The sequence below is a fragment of the Calliopsis andreniformis genome, chromosome 2 (assembly GCF_051401765.1).
Source record: "Calliopsis andreniformis isolate RMS-2024a chromosome 2, iyCalAndr_principal, whole genome shotgun sequence".
In the NCBI taxonomy this organism is placed as follows: Eukaryota; Metazoa; Arthropoda; class Insecta; order Hymenoptera; family Andrenidae; genus Calliopsis; species Calliopsis andreniformis.
The window spans coordinates 16,639,957-16,653,858 of NC_135063.1; the positions used below are offsets into that span (position 1 = coordinate 16,639,957).

General features: G+C 37.7%; 4 protein-coding genes across 7 annotated transcripts in view; 2 read left to right on the forward strand and 2 right to left on the reverse strand.

The window, feature by feature from the left end:
* The window catches only part of LOC143187772 (uncharacterized), a 45,275-nt gene extending 44,249 nt beyond the window's left edge, over positions 1–1,026 (reverse strand). Inside the window, exon 1 of the mRNA XM_076391988.1 lies at positions 615–1,026. Within this exon, the coding sequence (XP_076248103.1) occupies positions 615–980 (366 nt within the window). The 5' untranslated portion in view covers positions 981–1,026. The remainder of the gene's footprint in view (positions 1–614) is intronic.
* Positions 1,027–7,237: 6,211 nt separating this feature from the next.
* On the reverse strand, positions 7,238–10,781 carry LOC143187808 (uncharacterized). 3 transcript variants are annotated; one of them, XR_013003303.1, is made up of 7 exons: positions 10,724–10,781; positions 8,576–8,733; positions 8,139–8,419; positions 7,980–8,068; positions 7,770–7,896; positions 7,537–7,694; positions 7,238–7,460 (listed from the first exon to the last, which is right to left on the reverse strand). XR_013003303.1 is itself a non-coding variant. In XM_076392013.1 (6 exons), the coding sequence occupies exons 2-6, from the start codon at positions 8,618–8,620 to the stop codon at positions 7,595–7,597; spliced, it is 642 nt and encodes a 213-aa protein (XP_076248128.1). In that variant the 5' UTR covers positions 8,621–8,733; positions 10,724–10,781; the 3' UTR covers positions 7,496–7,594. The 3 variants fall into 3 exon arrangements, 2 of the variants coding, with proteins under 2 accessions (XP_076248128.1, XP_076248131.1); XM_076392013.1 differs by lacking the exon at positions 7,238–7,460 and having other exon boundaries at positions 7,496–7,694; XM_076392016.1 differs by lacking the exons at positions 7,238–7,460; positions 10,724–10,781 and having other exon boundaries at positions 7,496–7,694; positions 8,139–8,381; positions 8,449–8,577.
* Positions 9,607–10,478, forward strand: LOC143187818 (uncharacterized). The gene is made up of 3 exons (XM_076392017.1): positions 9,607–10,080; positions 10,182–10,259; positions 10,342–10,478. Exons 1-3 carry the CDS (start codon positions 9,902–9,904, stop codon positions 10,397–10,399), a joined length of 315 nt encoding a protein of 104 aa, XP_076248132.1. The 5' UTR covers positions 9,607–9,901; the 3' UTR covers positions 10,400–10,478.
* A 322-nt stretch (positions 10,782–11,103) lies between the features above and the next one.
* Positions 11,104–13,807, forward strand: Mtdna-helicase (mitochondrial DNA helicase). 2 transcript variants are annotated; one of them, XM_076392007.1, is made up of 8 exons: positions 11,105–11,623; positions 11,711–11,943; positions 12,020–12,239; positions 12,330–12,704; positions 12,778–13,022; positions 13,091–13,191; positions 13,251–13,470; positions 13,550–13,807. In XM_076392007.1, the coding sequence occupies exons 1-8, from the start codon at positions 11,377–11,379 to the stop codon at positions 13,697–13,699; spliced, it is 1,791 nt and encodes a 596-aa protein (XP_076248122.1). In that variant the 5' UTR covers positions 11,105–11,376; the 3' UTR covers positions 13,700–13,807. The 2 variants fall into 2 exon arrangements, with proteins under 2 accessions (XP_076248121.1, XP_076248122.1); XM_076392006.1 differs by having other exon boundaries at positions 11,104–11,623; positions 12,020–12,704.
* The last annotated feature ends 95 nt before the right edge of the window (positions 13,808–13,902 follow it).

Genomic DNA, 13,902 nt, shown 5'->3' on the forward strand with positions numbered 1-13,902 from the left:
ACGTCTGCACGTGATTGTAAATAGTATAGTATTAAGTAAAAATCAAACTGATTACCACAAATGTGTGCACCGAAATGATTTTTATCACATGAAACGTTGCAGTTCGAGATGCATCGCTACATAATAATAAGATAATGCCATCTCTGGCAATTCTATCTATACTATCGATATAAGAACAGTCAGAGGTGGGAATTCGAGATGAACGAGTTTAATTCCAGGAGAATCGTGGTCTCCTTTTCGCCAACAAATCATTACGGTCATCGCGGTCTCCGATACGATGATTCATCGATGCAACGCGGTCAGCGATAAGAGACTCTCGCGGTTTCGCTATCCCGTTTCACCGCGGATACCCACCGTACATCGAGAAATTAGCTAGGAATTAATTATAGTGACGACATGATGAGTATGACGAGGGAAAACGGCACATGCCTTAAGTCCTATAACTCATACGTGGATCAGGCCAATTTCATACTTTCACTCTAAGTGAAGAAGTGACTTAAGATTTTTGTACGTCTAGCAGAGAATAGACGAAGCAAAGAGTGGATATGGGAATAATCGTACAGGTTCCCTAGATCAGCAGAAAAAGGGAAAGGGAAAGCGAGGAAAGTACTCACTTGCATCTGCAGCCAGGAGTAGTCGATGTACGTGGTGGTGGTGGCGGTGACAGAACCAGCGACGCTCGAAGCAGACGAGATCTGCTGCCAGTTGTCCTGCCCGGTACAGCCGAGTACCGGCAATCCGTCGGGTTGACCCCGATCCGGCACTATCTGATCGGCATACTGATAGGGTGGCTGAATGGTCGGCTGTCCGCCGGAAGGCAAACTCGCTGGATGAGGGTGCTGGGCCCCCGAGCCGGCATTCGCGGGCAAGCAGCACACGCTCACGTCCATCCGTGGTGGCGGAGAGTCGTAGAAACGTTGCTGCTCCGGCTCTGGCTGCTCCCAAATCGACCTCCCAAGGGTCAACCCCCGCGGAACCATCCAACCTGCGACCGACACCTCTTCTATGACACCCACTCGAGCTCGAAGTACACCACTCTGATAGTCTTTGCCGCCTCTGCTTTTCTTTCTCGGACCCTTTCTCGGACCCTTTCTCGGACCCTTTCCCTGCCTCTGCGTTTAGACGCAGCTGCTCCCACCTTTCCCTGAAACCTCAAGATTTTCGGAGAATATGGAGTACTGTGGATTCTTGTCGACTATCCGAGGCTGCGACTCGAGGGACCGATGCTCGAGCCTCGACGCTTGGAAAGTCCCTAGATCAGGCAGAGTGACTGCGATCGTTCGCCGTTCGTCCTCGGCGATCATACTCCACACCGAATCACGGATTCTTCTGCGCGACGTGATTCTCCTCACGATGCCCTCCGCACGCATCGGATCCTTCGACGTGGCAGCCTCAACATTGTTGAGGACACTTGCCAACAAGCTTAGTAGCCGATCACCAGAACCATTGCATAAATAATGGAAGAAATTTCTACTTCACTCGAAAATGGGGAACAAGCATCGTGAATGAAACATCGAGGTAGACAGCGACGTCTTTATTCCGCGAGCCAATCCCATGTCACTGACAAACTCTAAGGATTAACCGATTCGTCGCATCTTTATCCAGATTCGAGCTGTCCTTCCTTTTTGTCAGATCCTCCAGACTTGAATTTCACGGTATCCTTCTCGACGTAGGATTCTATACTCCAAAGATAACTCGACTAGGTTCTCTTCCCTTTCGTCAGTGATTTTCATGCTTCCACGAGAAACCGAGTTCGAAGGTGTTAACCTGCCGCTGTCGTTGTGACGAGGATCCAGCGGCAGGTACCGCGATGAGGAGACATCGGGTGTTATTACGATACTACCCCCGACGGAGAACCGAAACAAGTTTCTCTGACTTTTCTTCTTCACTCACAAAGTTGATAGAAAAATAAGTCTCTTTCTTGCTTCGAATCCGCCACAATTTCAACAGATTCTGTTCAATCCTTCTGACAACACTGCCAGGAGCAATCCCCAAAAGCAGCTTGATCACAATCGATTAATTAACAGGTATGCTATTAAGAATTACTAATTAACACACGATCCAAGAATCTTCCATAAGCAGGATCAATTAATCGCAACAGATTTTTCGTTAGATCACTGACAGCGGATCGATCAATCGAAAAGAACCGAACGACGGGTCCGATCGCTCGCGATCGACGAGAACTTCGAGTACGGCCGCGGCTTATCGCGAGCACCGTCGACGCATGACAACCGGACGCTCGTAGCCGCGATACGCGAAACGCGCAGGGCGCAGGAGGAAGAGGAAGAGGTGGAGGTGGAGGTGGAGGTGGAGAACGCGGCAACGTGGAAGAGGGAGGACAACTGGCGACAGGAGAAGGAGACTAAGCTGGTGGTGTAGGTGGAGGTGGGGATGTGGAGGTGGAGCCGAGCTAGAAAAAGAAGAATCGAAGGACGGGCCAAGCGAACCCCGAAACTCGGAGGCTATTTTACCCCTAACAAAGGGGATGGATTCGTACATAAAGAAGGGATGATCGGCTGCAAGTGACAGCGCGCGCTGCTGTTTACGCCTCGCTCTTCTCTCGTTCCGTCTCCGTTCCTTCTTGCTCTTCGAGTATACGAGAGCGCGCGAAATTAGGGGAGAAAGCAAACGGTAACAAGGGAGAATCAGCGACAGAGGAAGAGTAATCACGGTGGTGGTGGTAATGGGAATGGTGGTGGTGGTGGTGGTGGTAGTTCCAACAAACGGCGAACGACGGCGGAGGTGGAGGAAAGGTGGTAGTAGTGGAGGCAAGGGTAGCGAACGCAACTAGTGCTGGCGACGCGACAGTGGTGCACCCGATTCTGCGCGGCACACGCGCATGCGTGGACGCGTGTCGTCAAGGCAACGGTTCCGGAGTAACTGCTCGGTGAACGTAGCCCTCCGCGGACCATACTCCTTTCGCTCCCTCTCTCTCTCTCTCTTTCTCGCTCTAATCCATTCGCCTCCCTCCTGCCCCTCTCTTCTGTCTCTCTCTCTCTCGCTCTCTCTCGCTCTCTCTCGCTCTTTCTCGCCGACATGAACTGCCTTGTGCTCCTGGCTGGCTCACGCCCCGGGCGCGACCGATCCGAGCAGTCTAGGCGGCCATCAAGCACGCCCCCGTCTCGTCGTTCGCGACCCGTCTCTTTTCCTCTTTCCACGCGCGCACACACGCACGCGCCCCCCGTCCTCCCTTCCGAAATAACATCCCACTCCTGATGACTGCTCTTCTCTCCGCGATTCTCTATCCTTCTTTCACCATGGCTTTTCTCTCTGATACGAGGTTCTCCATCTTGTTCGTTTCGCATGCGAACATACTTTCCTCTTTGTTGAATTGCGGGTGCTATTCATGTCCCACTGGAAGTCCCTTGGAAAGCAGTGCCTCTATTGCTTTCCAAAGGACTTGTCATGTTTTCTATCCTCTTTCTCCTCGCACGCGCGCCGCAGAACGCCCGCCTGTGTCCCTTCCTTCTCGCTTTCGCTCGATCCTTGTCCCCCCAGAGTAGTCGTTCTCGGTTTCCCTTCGGAGAGAACAGTACGAGAATACGATTATCGCCGAAAGCTGTGAGAGACTCCTACCACCGACGACTTTGGCACACTTCTTGATCGCGGCTTCGCTGCCTCTTTTTTTCGTTCGCTCTTGACACTGTCTTCCGACCCTCTATCCCTCTTGCAATTTAACCCTTGTCTTAGTAAATGAAATGTGAACATTTGGTTTCTAACAAGGTACCATAAGCGTACAACTACTTGAGCAGATCATGTATTATGTTCAGTGATGAATTTAAAGTGAGTACCAAGTTACTGATATTAGAGTTCAACCATACCACAATCTCGATGAGACGTTGTCGTGGATTTTTAAGTTATTTCAAGTTCTCGTTAACCTGCTAGGTCAATAATGATCGTGGCCATTTTTTATCTACGTAAAGGGAATTAAATATTGAGACGTAGCAAATTGAATTTTGTACAAACCGCGTTTGCACTGGATCGCTACTAATGCACAGTAGAGAGAAAGTGCTCCCACCTAGATACACTGCAATTTCGTATCGTTGGGATGTAAATAAAATTATTATGGCATCGTTAGATACATAGTGCGACCGATGTATTCGATACTTCATCGATCATTGGTTTTTATTCGACTAACCAATGTTCGTGTTTAAAGCTCTTGTTACGGATAAGGTCTCTGGTTTTTGTTTTACCAAACTCATTCTATTAAAAAATATTTGCTGTAAGATTATGGTAGTGTTAGCATTCGATTAGTTTCTGAAACAGGTCTAGTAGATATACTTTGAAATACTGTAGTCAGAACTAATTACATCACGCGCTATCGTAGCTACAGAGAATTGAAAAGTTCACGTCACATAATTCTTATGAAAAGAATGTCGGTAGAAGACTTAAACTTATTCTACGTAGACCGTAAACAAGGCTTTGATACATGCATATGTATATAAATGCAATCGAAAGAAATCTCGGATCGATCGATCGTCATCGACTATCGACTCTAATTTTCTGTTGAATCGCATTTCGATTTCGCGTGAAAACCTCGCGAGTACGTGCGACCGAGAGATCCTCCTATTTGATCGAGTCCCGTTTCGCCGGCAACTGCCGGCAACTGCCGGCAACCGCGAGCTTTCGTCTCCGTCCGATTCGCGAGATTTCCTTCTCTCGGTCTTCCTCTTGGACAACGGGAACGGCCATAGCCATTCCGCCAACACTCGTCTGACGTCACCATACTACATCTCTCGTTCCACTCGCTATCATCGACACGGAGGTAACTTTTGCAGTTGATTGCGGAGCATCGAGCAGAATCGCGCTTGCATTAACATTTAAAAGATGGCAAAGAAATGATTGAAAGATCTCGAAAGTAGTTTATCTCGAGCGGGGGTTTCACACTGGAGATAGCAATAAGCGTATTGTCTCTGTTTCTTTTCCTCGATCTCAAAAAAGACGCATGTGTCCTGTGAAGCTGAAAAATTGAAGGTTGGGTTATGAGTGGCAAGTTTAAAGTAACTGGAACTTCTAACCTTCTAACCTACTAAAATAAGTGTTAGGATTAAGGTAAAATATCTATCTAGTAGTGCAATTATTCTTACCGATTGCACAGTAATCGAAAAAGTACTTCTAAATCAAAATTACCCTAGCATCCGAATATTAATGGGAGTCAGTGTACATAAGACAAAGCGCTTGTATGCTCTCTATGTGTGTAATGAATGCGGCAACAAGCATCTCTCCCCTCCCACGGAGATGCAGAGATTCCCTTTCTCTTTAGATTGTGAAACGATTTTCTATCGTGGCGCTTTAGCTTTGCGGATTTATTATATATGCAACGAGTTACGCAAATTACGACAAAGTGCAAATATTTCACATGACCTGCACCTGCATGGCTCCCCCTTTCCACGCGCGATCATTTAAACAGACACGTGAATCGTAATGCGACGCGGTCCCACCACATCCCGTCTTCTACCCTCTCGTGAGTCATGAGAGTTTCTCCTCTCCGGCCCTCGATGCTCCAAATTCACGTGTAGCGTTTCGAATAGGTAGCTTTTACAACTTTTCATGCCGTGGGAAGTGGAGATTCTGCTTTTGGACTTATGTTGGTTTAAATAAACCTAGAATCCTAGAGGAAACCTATCGATCTCGAATTCAAATTTTCAATAAGAACCAATCATAAGTTTCGGTAGAAGCTCGTTGAGACGTCTATGTTTACTTCAAACTATTCTTTCACTTTTCTCAATTCAGCTGATGCGAAAATTCATCCCAATGAAATGAGTTTAAATCGCGACCTTGTATCGAAGCAGTACTCTAATGTGTCAAAAGTCACTCCGGGAGATCGTGGAAGCGACTAACTGCTATGTATTCGTGTTGCATCACGGGCAATCCCCCACTGTCAGGACGGAAGCAGCGCAACTTATGAATGGAAGTCCTCGCCCATTGGTCGTCTTCGATAGCCAATGACTGACTGCTCGCTTGCGGCCCTCTTTACGCGATTCCGCGCGTGTTTGCCGCGCGTAGAGAATCAGAGCCAGTGATGGACTCGAAACGGCTTCAGGCTCAAATTTTCAGATACTGAATCTGAAAACCCACGTATCACACATTCAGTTCTTTTAGAGTCAAACATACTCTCCAATTAGCACAGAATTACCTATTTTCTACGACGTCGAAATTTCATAATTTCCACCAAGCGTAAAAAGTAAATAAAATTAGTCTTCTAAATTTTGTATTTTCCATTTTTCTTTCATTATTACTATCTTCATTCGTCTATTAATATTCTAATGAGTTTACATTTTCATGTTAGTATTCTTTTTTAAACTATTCATGAAAAAGAAGTACTTAAATATATAGATAAGATTCAAAATTCAAAACTCAAAAGGACGCCTAAAAGGCGCGCTAGAGATAGGTCGTAATAAGGCGCGCAATTTGAAATGATCTGGATACGTATGCAATTAAACTCAGTTGAATCATTTTCATTCATATTCTGTTATCAACCCATGCATAGTACAGTAGAAAAGATATCTCAGTTGTTCAACGATAATCGATTTCTCTGTACTCCATCATCGGCGACTAATGCCGCGTAAAGACGAATAAGATCATCGTCTTTAATTGTCGCAGTTATTGAGTCGATTCGATGGCATAATAATAAGGGGGAAAAGAGAACAAGAGTGAGAGGCAGAAGGAGGGAACAGTGGGAATTAGCATAATGATAGGTACGAGTGTCGCCTTATAGTCTTCTTTCAAATCGTCAATGCAATCCCTTTAATTATTTATGTACCATTACAGTTTCTGAATCACGCGTATGGCTACAATTATACGGGCTGATTCATTTCCCGAGAAAATAGGAGCCAGATTTGATTCACTTTGACTCACGATCAAATTGTAAATCACTTCAATAGAATAAAATGGATCTGAATGCATTATCAGCAATTTTTTTTTTTTTATTATACTACCACATCGTTCTATTTCGACTAAACGTAATAACGTATGTTAAGTATAGGGAAGAGACGTCGGCAGTACTCTTATAAGAGGGAAGTGAAATTCTGTTGGGCACGTCAAGGTGATAGTGAGATGACACCATATGCGTTATAAGAGCACTCACGATGTCGTGCATTTGTGCACTGTTAGGAGCAAGTTAGAACAGAATTAATGAGCATTGGAAACATCTATTGGCTGAATTTTCGTCTGACCATCAAAATAATAGAAACGAAGTAGAAATTTGTTTCATGCTTTAAATATTGAGACGTGTAAATTACTTTTGATAAGTTTTTATATTTTTACATATCACGTACATTCTATGCTTTTTTATATATTTAAATTTTCCATAAATTGAGAAACGCACTTATCCATCTTGTTCCTTAATTATCATTCTTGTTTGCTGTCAGTAGGGTCGGTCGAACATTATATTTTTCGAATAGTATATTTTTCTTCCAATGTAACATATTACGTCCCAGTACGAAAATAATTATCGACCGCTTCAATTGCAAAAAGAAACGTATGTAATATTAAATCCGTTGTCTTTGAAATTTATTATTAAGAATTAATACATACAAATGTATATGTTGACTACAAATATATCTGTATCATTATAAAATATATGGTACTGTTCTCAACCCCATATAGTGTCTTCTGTAGTTTCTGAACTCAAAGATGAATCATCGAAAACCTTTTCATCCTGTTTTGGCAATGGTTTCTCTGTATGTCTCGGACTAAAAATTAAGTTATATCTTATAAACTTACATGTTCTATAAATTATAATACAACATTTTATTAATCAATTGTACCTCTTGTATGTTTTATACAATTCTGATCTATGTTGTTTCCTTAATTCAGCATAAGTCAAATTAGGCTTACGATTGTTTGGCTTAATAGTTTCCTCCTCAAAACTGCTACTCGTATCAAATCGATCATCTTGAAATGATTAAATTTCACAATTAACTTCACTTAATTTTACACTCATTCAATTTCTACATTCAATTTCACAATAGACTTACCACTTTCATTGAAGTTAATACTAAATTCACTTTGTGCAGTTTCTGGCTCTTCATTGATTGATGTGAAACCTTCCTCTTCTTCAAAGGCGCTATAATGAAAAGTAGCTAAAAATATATCTTTTAAAAATACAGAAGACCATTCCCATTTTAAATAAATACCTCTGTGTTTTGAAGAATTTATTTTTTTTTAGCTCATCCATCACCTCAGGGGCATATTTGTTTAAACAAGTGGCACTATAACTAAATTTTCCTATTATGTATCCAGATATACCCATAAATACTGTCATAACTTTTCCTACTTTGCCACCAGAGATTACAGAAGATAGAGCATATGTTATGCCTGATGCTACAAGTGCCATAGGTAGAGCAGATTTTACAATTGCCTCTGTTTGCATACAATTCCTATAGGCATTTTGAGTTTCCTTTGGTAATTTCTGAAACTACGATTAAACTGTTTTTTTAGTTTTACCTTTCACAAATTACACTTTTTTGCGTAATACGGTATATTATTAATTGCATATTACGCATAACGTTATGGGAATAGCTCGTGAGGGGACTCAGGCTGGAGCGATAACAAATTAAATATTATAATTTACCACTTCGTAAAGATGCATGCCTTGACTTCTACCCCGAAGATCCATCGTTTGGAAGGTTCAAAAATCATCCATACAACTTTAATACAACCGGCATGCTATCATTAACTACAGATAATTCAGTGAGTGAAGTCAAGCAGAATTGCAATGCTAGGCGCCATCTACAAGTAAATTATGAACTACTTTATTGATTCCCCGAGCGGCGGAAATTTTTAAATATAGTTCTACTCTCAGTAAATTATATAGAGAACAATTTTCCATCTATGTACTTGTGAAGAAAATCATACAATGGGATCATAATTTTCTTTTATGTTCTTTTTTTCAACTTTACTTGGAACAAAGCGATAGCCTGGTTGACAGAATCACTATTTATTTTATAGCAGTCAACAATTGAAATGAAAATATTGCTACCATGAAAAATGGATTAATATTCAATGATATAATTATATTTTATTTACAAAATAAGTCAGTTAACATCTGTTATTGTATTAGGTCTAAATAAATTGAAAACTTAAATATTAAGTCATATCAAATTCAAATTACTGTTCTATACAGGTAAAAAAATAAAAATTAATTACTTACTTAATTACTAGTAACTGAATTACTTATTGCATACTAAATAATCTTAAGATATAGAAAATATTATTTAATTCAATATTTTTGATCTGTTTCTCAGAACAAATATGTACATTCTTTCGTAATATAAAAATAGTATTCTGAATGCTTCTGCAATTCTCTACCAAGAAATGGTCTCTACATATACGTGTACCATATAAAGCACTTCATTCACACCTACGTGTTAATTTAATAAGTATGGAAGTTCATATCATATTGCGACTTACAAGAAAAATATTCTGCATGCTTTGCTTTATTTACGCATACATTGTATCAAGTATTATTAAAATACAATATATTAAAATCAAGTTGTAAACTCCTGTTAAAAGTTTTATAGAAACGAGAAATATAAACATATTTATTTATACAAAATATTCGTAATATATATTTTCTACAAAGACCAATTTTTAATATTTATCATACTTTTTAAATAATTTAAAACATTTTTTTCACAAATTTTCTTACAATTTTCCATTTAAATATTTTAGTAACTCTTTCTTCATTTGTTTAAATATTTTATTCTATGCTCCTATGTATATTGTTTATGAGGACTTCCCTCTTGCAAATTTTCCATTCCCACTTACGAAAGAGATGAAAATATATATAATGACATATTCTGCGTTCATAAGTTAAAAATGGAGGGGAAATGGTGTTAATGAAGCTATACCATCTCCTATAAAAGTAGTCGTTCTGAAATAGGAAGTACTCTTCAAAATGTTGTGCAACAGTGAAGCTAGACAATTTCTCAAATTTTCTCAAGTATATCTTTTTATAGTGATTCTACTATATCTATCTGTTCTATTAAGTGTAACATTCTCAGTGCCCACTACAAATCACAGTACAGTCTCAATGTTAACAGACAATTTAACAAATAGTTCACTAAATGATGACTTGTAAGGAAATTTTGCAAATTTTTAATACCAATTTAATTACAAATTTTTATACCCATTCAAATGTTAATTTAATAAAAACCATTATTTTTCATCTATTATAGATATGTTATTAAAGCAGTGGTATATGAAATTGGTATTCTGACAGATTCTGATAATACAACTGAGAACACAACAGACAGGTAAAGTATAAGCAACATAACTGTAATTTTTTATTTATATAATTTTATTACCTAAGCGTTTGCTATTTTATTTTGTTTGTAGGCAGGAAGAAGTTAAAATTTCATTCTATAATTCTGCAAATGCAAATAACGGATCCTAAAATGCATTGAAATATCTTTATCTATTCAATTTAATTGTTAATACAAAAATTAACGCGAAATAAAATCTTGGATTTCAAATGCGTAAAAATCTAATTATTCACTGTATATTAATTTTTATTTTTCAATTATAATATTTATTATACTTTACTATAAGGATATACTATTAACACGAAATAGATATGTCTGTTATTTTCCTACTTTCCTTCACTATTGACTGAACATTTTTCAAGGTTTTTTGTTTAATTATTTCAATTTTTTGCTCGAAATTACTGGAACTCTAAGTTTTGAGCAAACCTTTTGGGTTTAAAACGCGTGAAACTTACACGTACGTAAATGTTTACCAATGTTTACTGGAAAAATTTTGAAGTAATTGAACGTTGATAATAAGTCGTACCAAGAAACATGTACAATTCCAAGCCCTCTCGTGACAGCTCTTACAAGTATCACTATTGATCACTATAAAACCACGAGCACGTGTGTTTTCAGTATTTATATTACACGTAGTCATGCAATAAATACAACAATTTGAGTAATCGAAATTCTGTAATACTTCAGAAAAGTTACTGGTTCCATTACCTATTATCTATCTATCACATTATATGTAAAATAATCATTAAATTAAACAAATATTCAACTATAAAATTATAGTGCTTTAGAAAGAATTTGAAAATCGTACTTGTTAAATAATAAAAGAATATTCATTGCTGTTATTCTAAAACATAAAAAGGAAATTGGAATACAAATTTTTTAATTTACATGTTTCTGTTCTACAAAATTTATAGTGTATTTTAGTGTTAATGGCTTTAATTTATAAGTTGCTGTTTGTATTAGAATCGACAGAAATTTTGATTTGTGTACTCAGTTGCATGCATACCTACAGATTATAATATTTTGATGCAAATGAAATCATCAAGGAAAACGAAATATTTTGTAATGAGATTAATAACCAGATTGTTTGTCCCGATTGTTTGTTGAAATGTTTTTTAAGTTACTTGTACATACATGTACCCAAAGGAGAAAACATCAAATTGGTAGAATCCTAAATAAATATTTTCATATAGACAATAATGAACTAGCATACAATATATCTGTATCCCATTTAAAGCATTTTTTTAAACAACGATGCTTATCTGTAGTAGAGGGATATACTTGTATTATAGCCAATTGTCCTATATGTAATAATGTAACAAAAGGAGCAAAGCTTTATGTAAATAAAAAAACAGGTAGATATTATTTCTAGATGTTGTAAAAACTATTTACTTTTAATGTATGAGATCAATTATTTTAATGAATTATAAATTTAATTATAGGTTTTTTTATGTGTGATCACTGTAAATTTACTGGATCCTGGAATGTATTGGAAAAATTTTTGTCTATAGAAAAATCAAGTGAAAGACTTGAAGAACTGAATGTCTTAAGGAACAACTTACAGTGCGAAAAAAATTTTAATAAAGCATGGGAAGATATAGAAAAAAGTGGCCAAAGTATTCAGGATTTATCATTGAAAGAATATGCAACTATTTTGAAAAAGTTTTCCCTTCCAGTAAAGATATATACAAAAATAGATTTTTATTTAATTTTATCAAAATTATTAAATTTAATACTATTTTTTTTTGCAGTGTGTTTCACAACAGGATATGCACCAATTAAAGTGTGTTTATAAAGGGACATCTAGTACACTTTATTTTCCATTAATGGGGCTAAATAATTCTGTTGTTGGATATAAATTGCTTAAGATTGATTCAGAAGAGCATGAAACGATTCCAGCATCTGGGGTTAGTGGATGTATTACATACAAACAACTGCAAAGTAAAAGCGATAATGCAGCTGTGATTGTAGGTATGATACAAGATTTATTGGCATTGGTGTCACAGAACTCAGTAAACACTGTTATTTGTCTTCCATATAATTTAAAAACCTTACCTCAAGAATTGTTACCATATCTGGAGCCTTACAAAAAACTAATTCTGTGGTTTGGAAATGATGAATCAAGTTGGCATACTGCTAGACAGTTTGCCAAAAAATTAAACGAAAAACGATGTTTCTTTGTAAGACCTACAGATTTACAACCTAGGCCAAAACTGGCTGCCAACCTCGGTTATGATTTAAAGAGTATTCTTCAAAATGCTCAGCCTGTGTTACATAAAAGTATAACTACGTTTCAAGAACTCAGGGAAGAAGTATTGATTGATTTACAGAATATAGATAAAGTACAAGGCATAAAATGGAAGAGATATCCAGCTTTGAATCGTATACTGAAAGGCCACAGAAGAGGGGAATTCACAGTACTAACAGGGCCAACAGGTTGTAAGAATGTTGTAAAATTTAAACACAAAGTTATTAATAGAAAATTGTCGAATATTGATTTTTTTATTAGGTTGTGGTAAAACAACACTTATGAGCGAGTATTCATTAGATTTAGCAATGCAAGGTGTCAATACATTGTGGGGTAGTTTTGAAATACGGAACTCACGATTAGCAAGAACAATGTTACAACAAATGATAGGATTACCTTTAGATGAAAATCTCGAGAAGTTTGATACCTATGCAGATGCGTTTGAGAAATTACCAATCTATTTCATGACATTTCATGGTCAGCAAAGTATTAAAGTAGTAATGGATGTAGGTATACGTATAATTATTCTATTTGGTTTCCTATGATCTAGTATGAAGACTAATCTTTATTATAGGCAGTCGAGCATGCAACATATGTTCATGACATAGCTCATGTAATTATTGATAATATTCAATTTATGATGGGAACATCAAATGAATCAAAACATATGGACAGGTATTAAAATTACTAGTTTACGCAAATTAATTAAAGAAAATAACATCTATGCATTTTAGGTTTTGGATACAGGACGACATCGTCGCGAAGTTTAGAAATTTCGCCACCAAACATAACTGTCACGTTACCGCGATAATTCACCCAAGAAAAGAACGAGATGAAGAAGAATTAACAACGTCGTCGATTTTTGGTAGTGCCAAAGCTAGCCAAGAAGCAGACAATGTACTTATTATTCAAGACAGAAGACTTTCTAGTATCAGGGGCAAAAAATTTTTGCAAGTATGTTTACACAAAAAGACACGATATTCTGAAAGAATATTATCATAAACTCAATTCTTTAAAAAATTGATACTCGTAGGTCGCCAAGAATAGATACAGTGGAGATTTGGGTATTATGACGTTAGAATTTGATAAACCTAGTCTTAGCTATTCTTCCAAAATGAAAACGAAAAGCGAGGGTGCTGAAAAAAACAAAAGTTCGACAAAAGTTCGACAAAAAAGCAAATGAGACAACAAAGTAGTAAACGAGTGCATAAGTGGTAGAATAATTTACTAATATGTAAAATGAGTATTTGTTAAATGTTTCTGAGAAAAATAAATAATTGAAATATTCTAATTAAGTCCATGACACATCCTTAACAGATAGTGATTTAGAGTGATTTAGTTTTATTCCATTGATAAAGAGTAGTAGTTTACCACTTTATCGACTAC

Excerpts from the sequence above, each read along its gene's own strand:
- LOC143187808 (XM_076392013.1), bottom strand. The coding sequence starts at position 8,620 with ATGGATCTTCGGGGTAGAAGTCAAGGCATGCATCTTTACGAAGTG. Across the intron at positions 8,420-8,575 it reads GCATGCATCTTTACGAAGTG|TTTCAGAAATTACCAAAGGA; the intron begins GTAAATTATAAT and ends GTTTAATCGTAG. Across the intron at positions 7,897-7,979 it reads TATTAACTTCAATGAAAGTG|ATGATCGATTTGATACGAGT; the intron begins GTAAGTCTATTG and ends AATCATTTCAAG.
- LOC143187818 (XM_076392017.1), top strand. The coding sequence starts at position 9,902 with ATGTTGTGCAACAGTGAAGCTAGACAATTTCTCAAATTTTCTCAAGTA. Across the intron at positions 10,081-10,181 it reads AGTTCACTAAATGATGACTT|ATATGTTATTAAAGCAGTGG; the intron begins GTAAGGAAATTT and ends CATCTATTATAG. Across the intron at positions 10,260-10,341 it reads ACTGAGAACACAACAGACAG|GCAGGAAGAAGTTAAAATTT; the intron begins GTAAAGTATAAG and ends TTTTGTTTGTAG.
- Mtdna-helicase (XM_076392006.1), top strand. The coding sequence starts at position 11,377 with ATGTTTTTTAAGTTACTTGTACATACATGTACCCAAAGGAGAAAACAT. Across the intron at positions 11,624-11,710 it reads TTATGTAAATAAAAAAACAG|GTTTTTTTATGTGTGATCAC; the intron begins GTAGATATTATT and ends ATTTAATTATAG. Across the intron at positions 13,192-13,250 it reads GAATCAAAACATATGGACAG|GTTTTGGATACAGGACGACA; the intron begins GTATTAAAATTA and ends TATGCATTTTAG.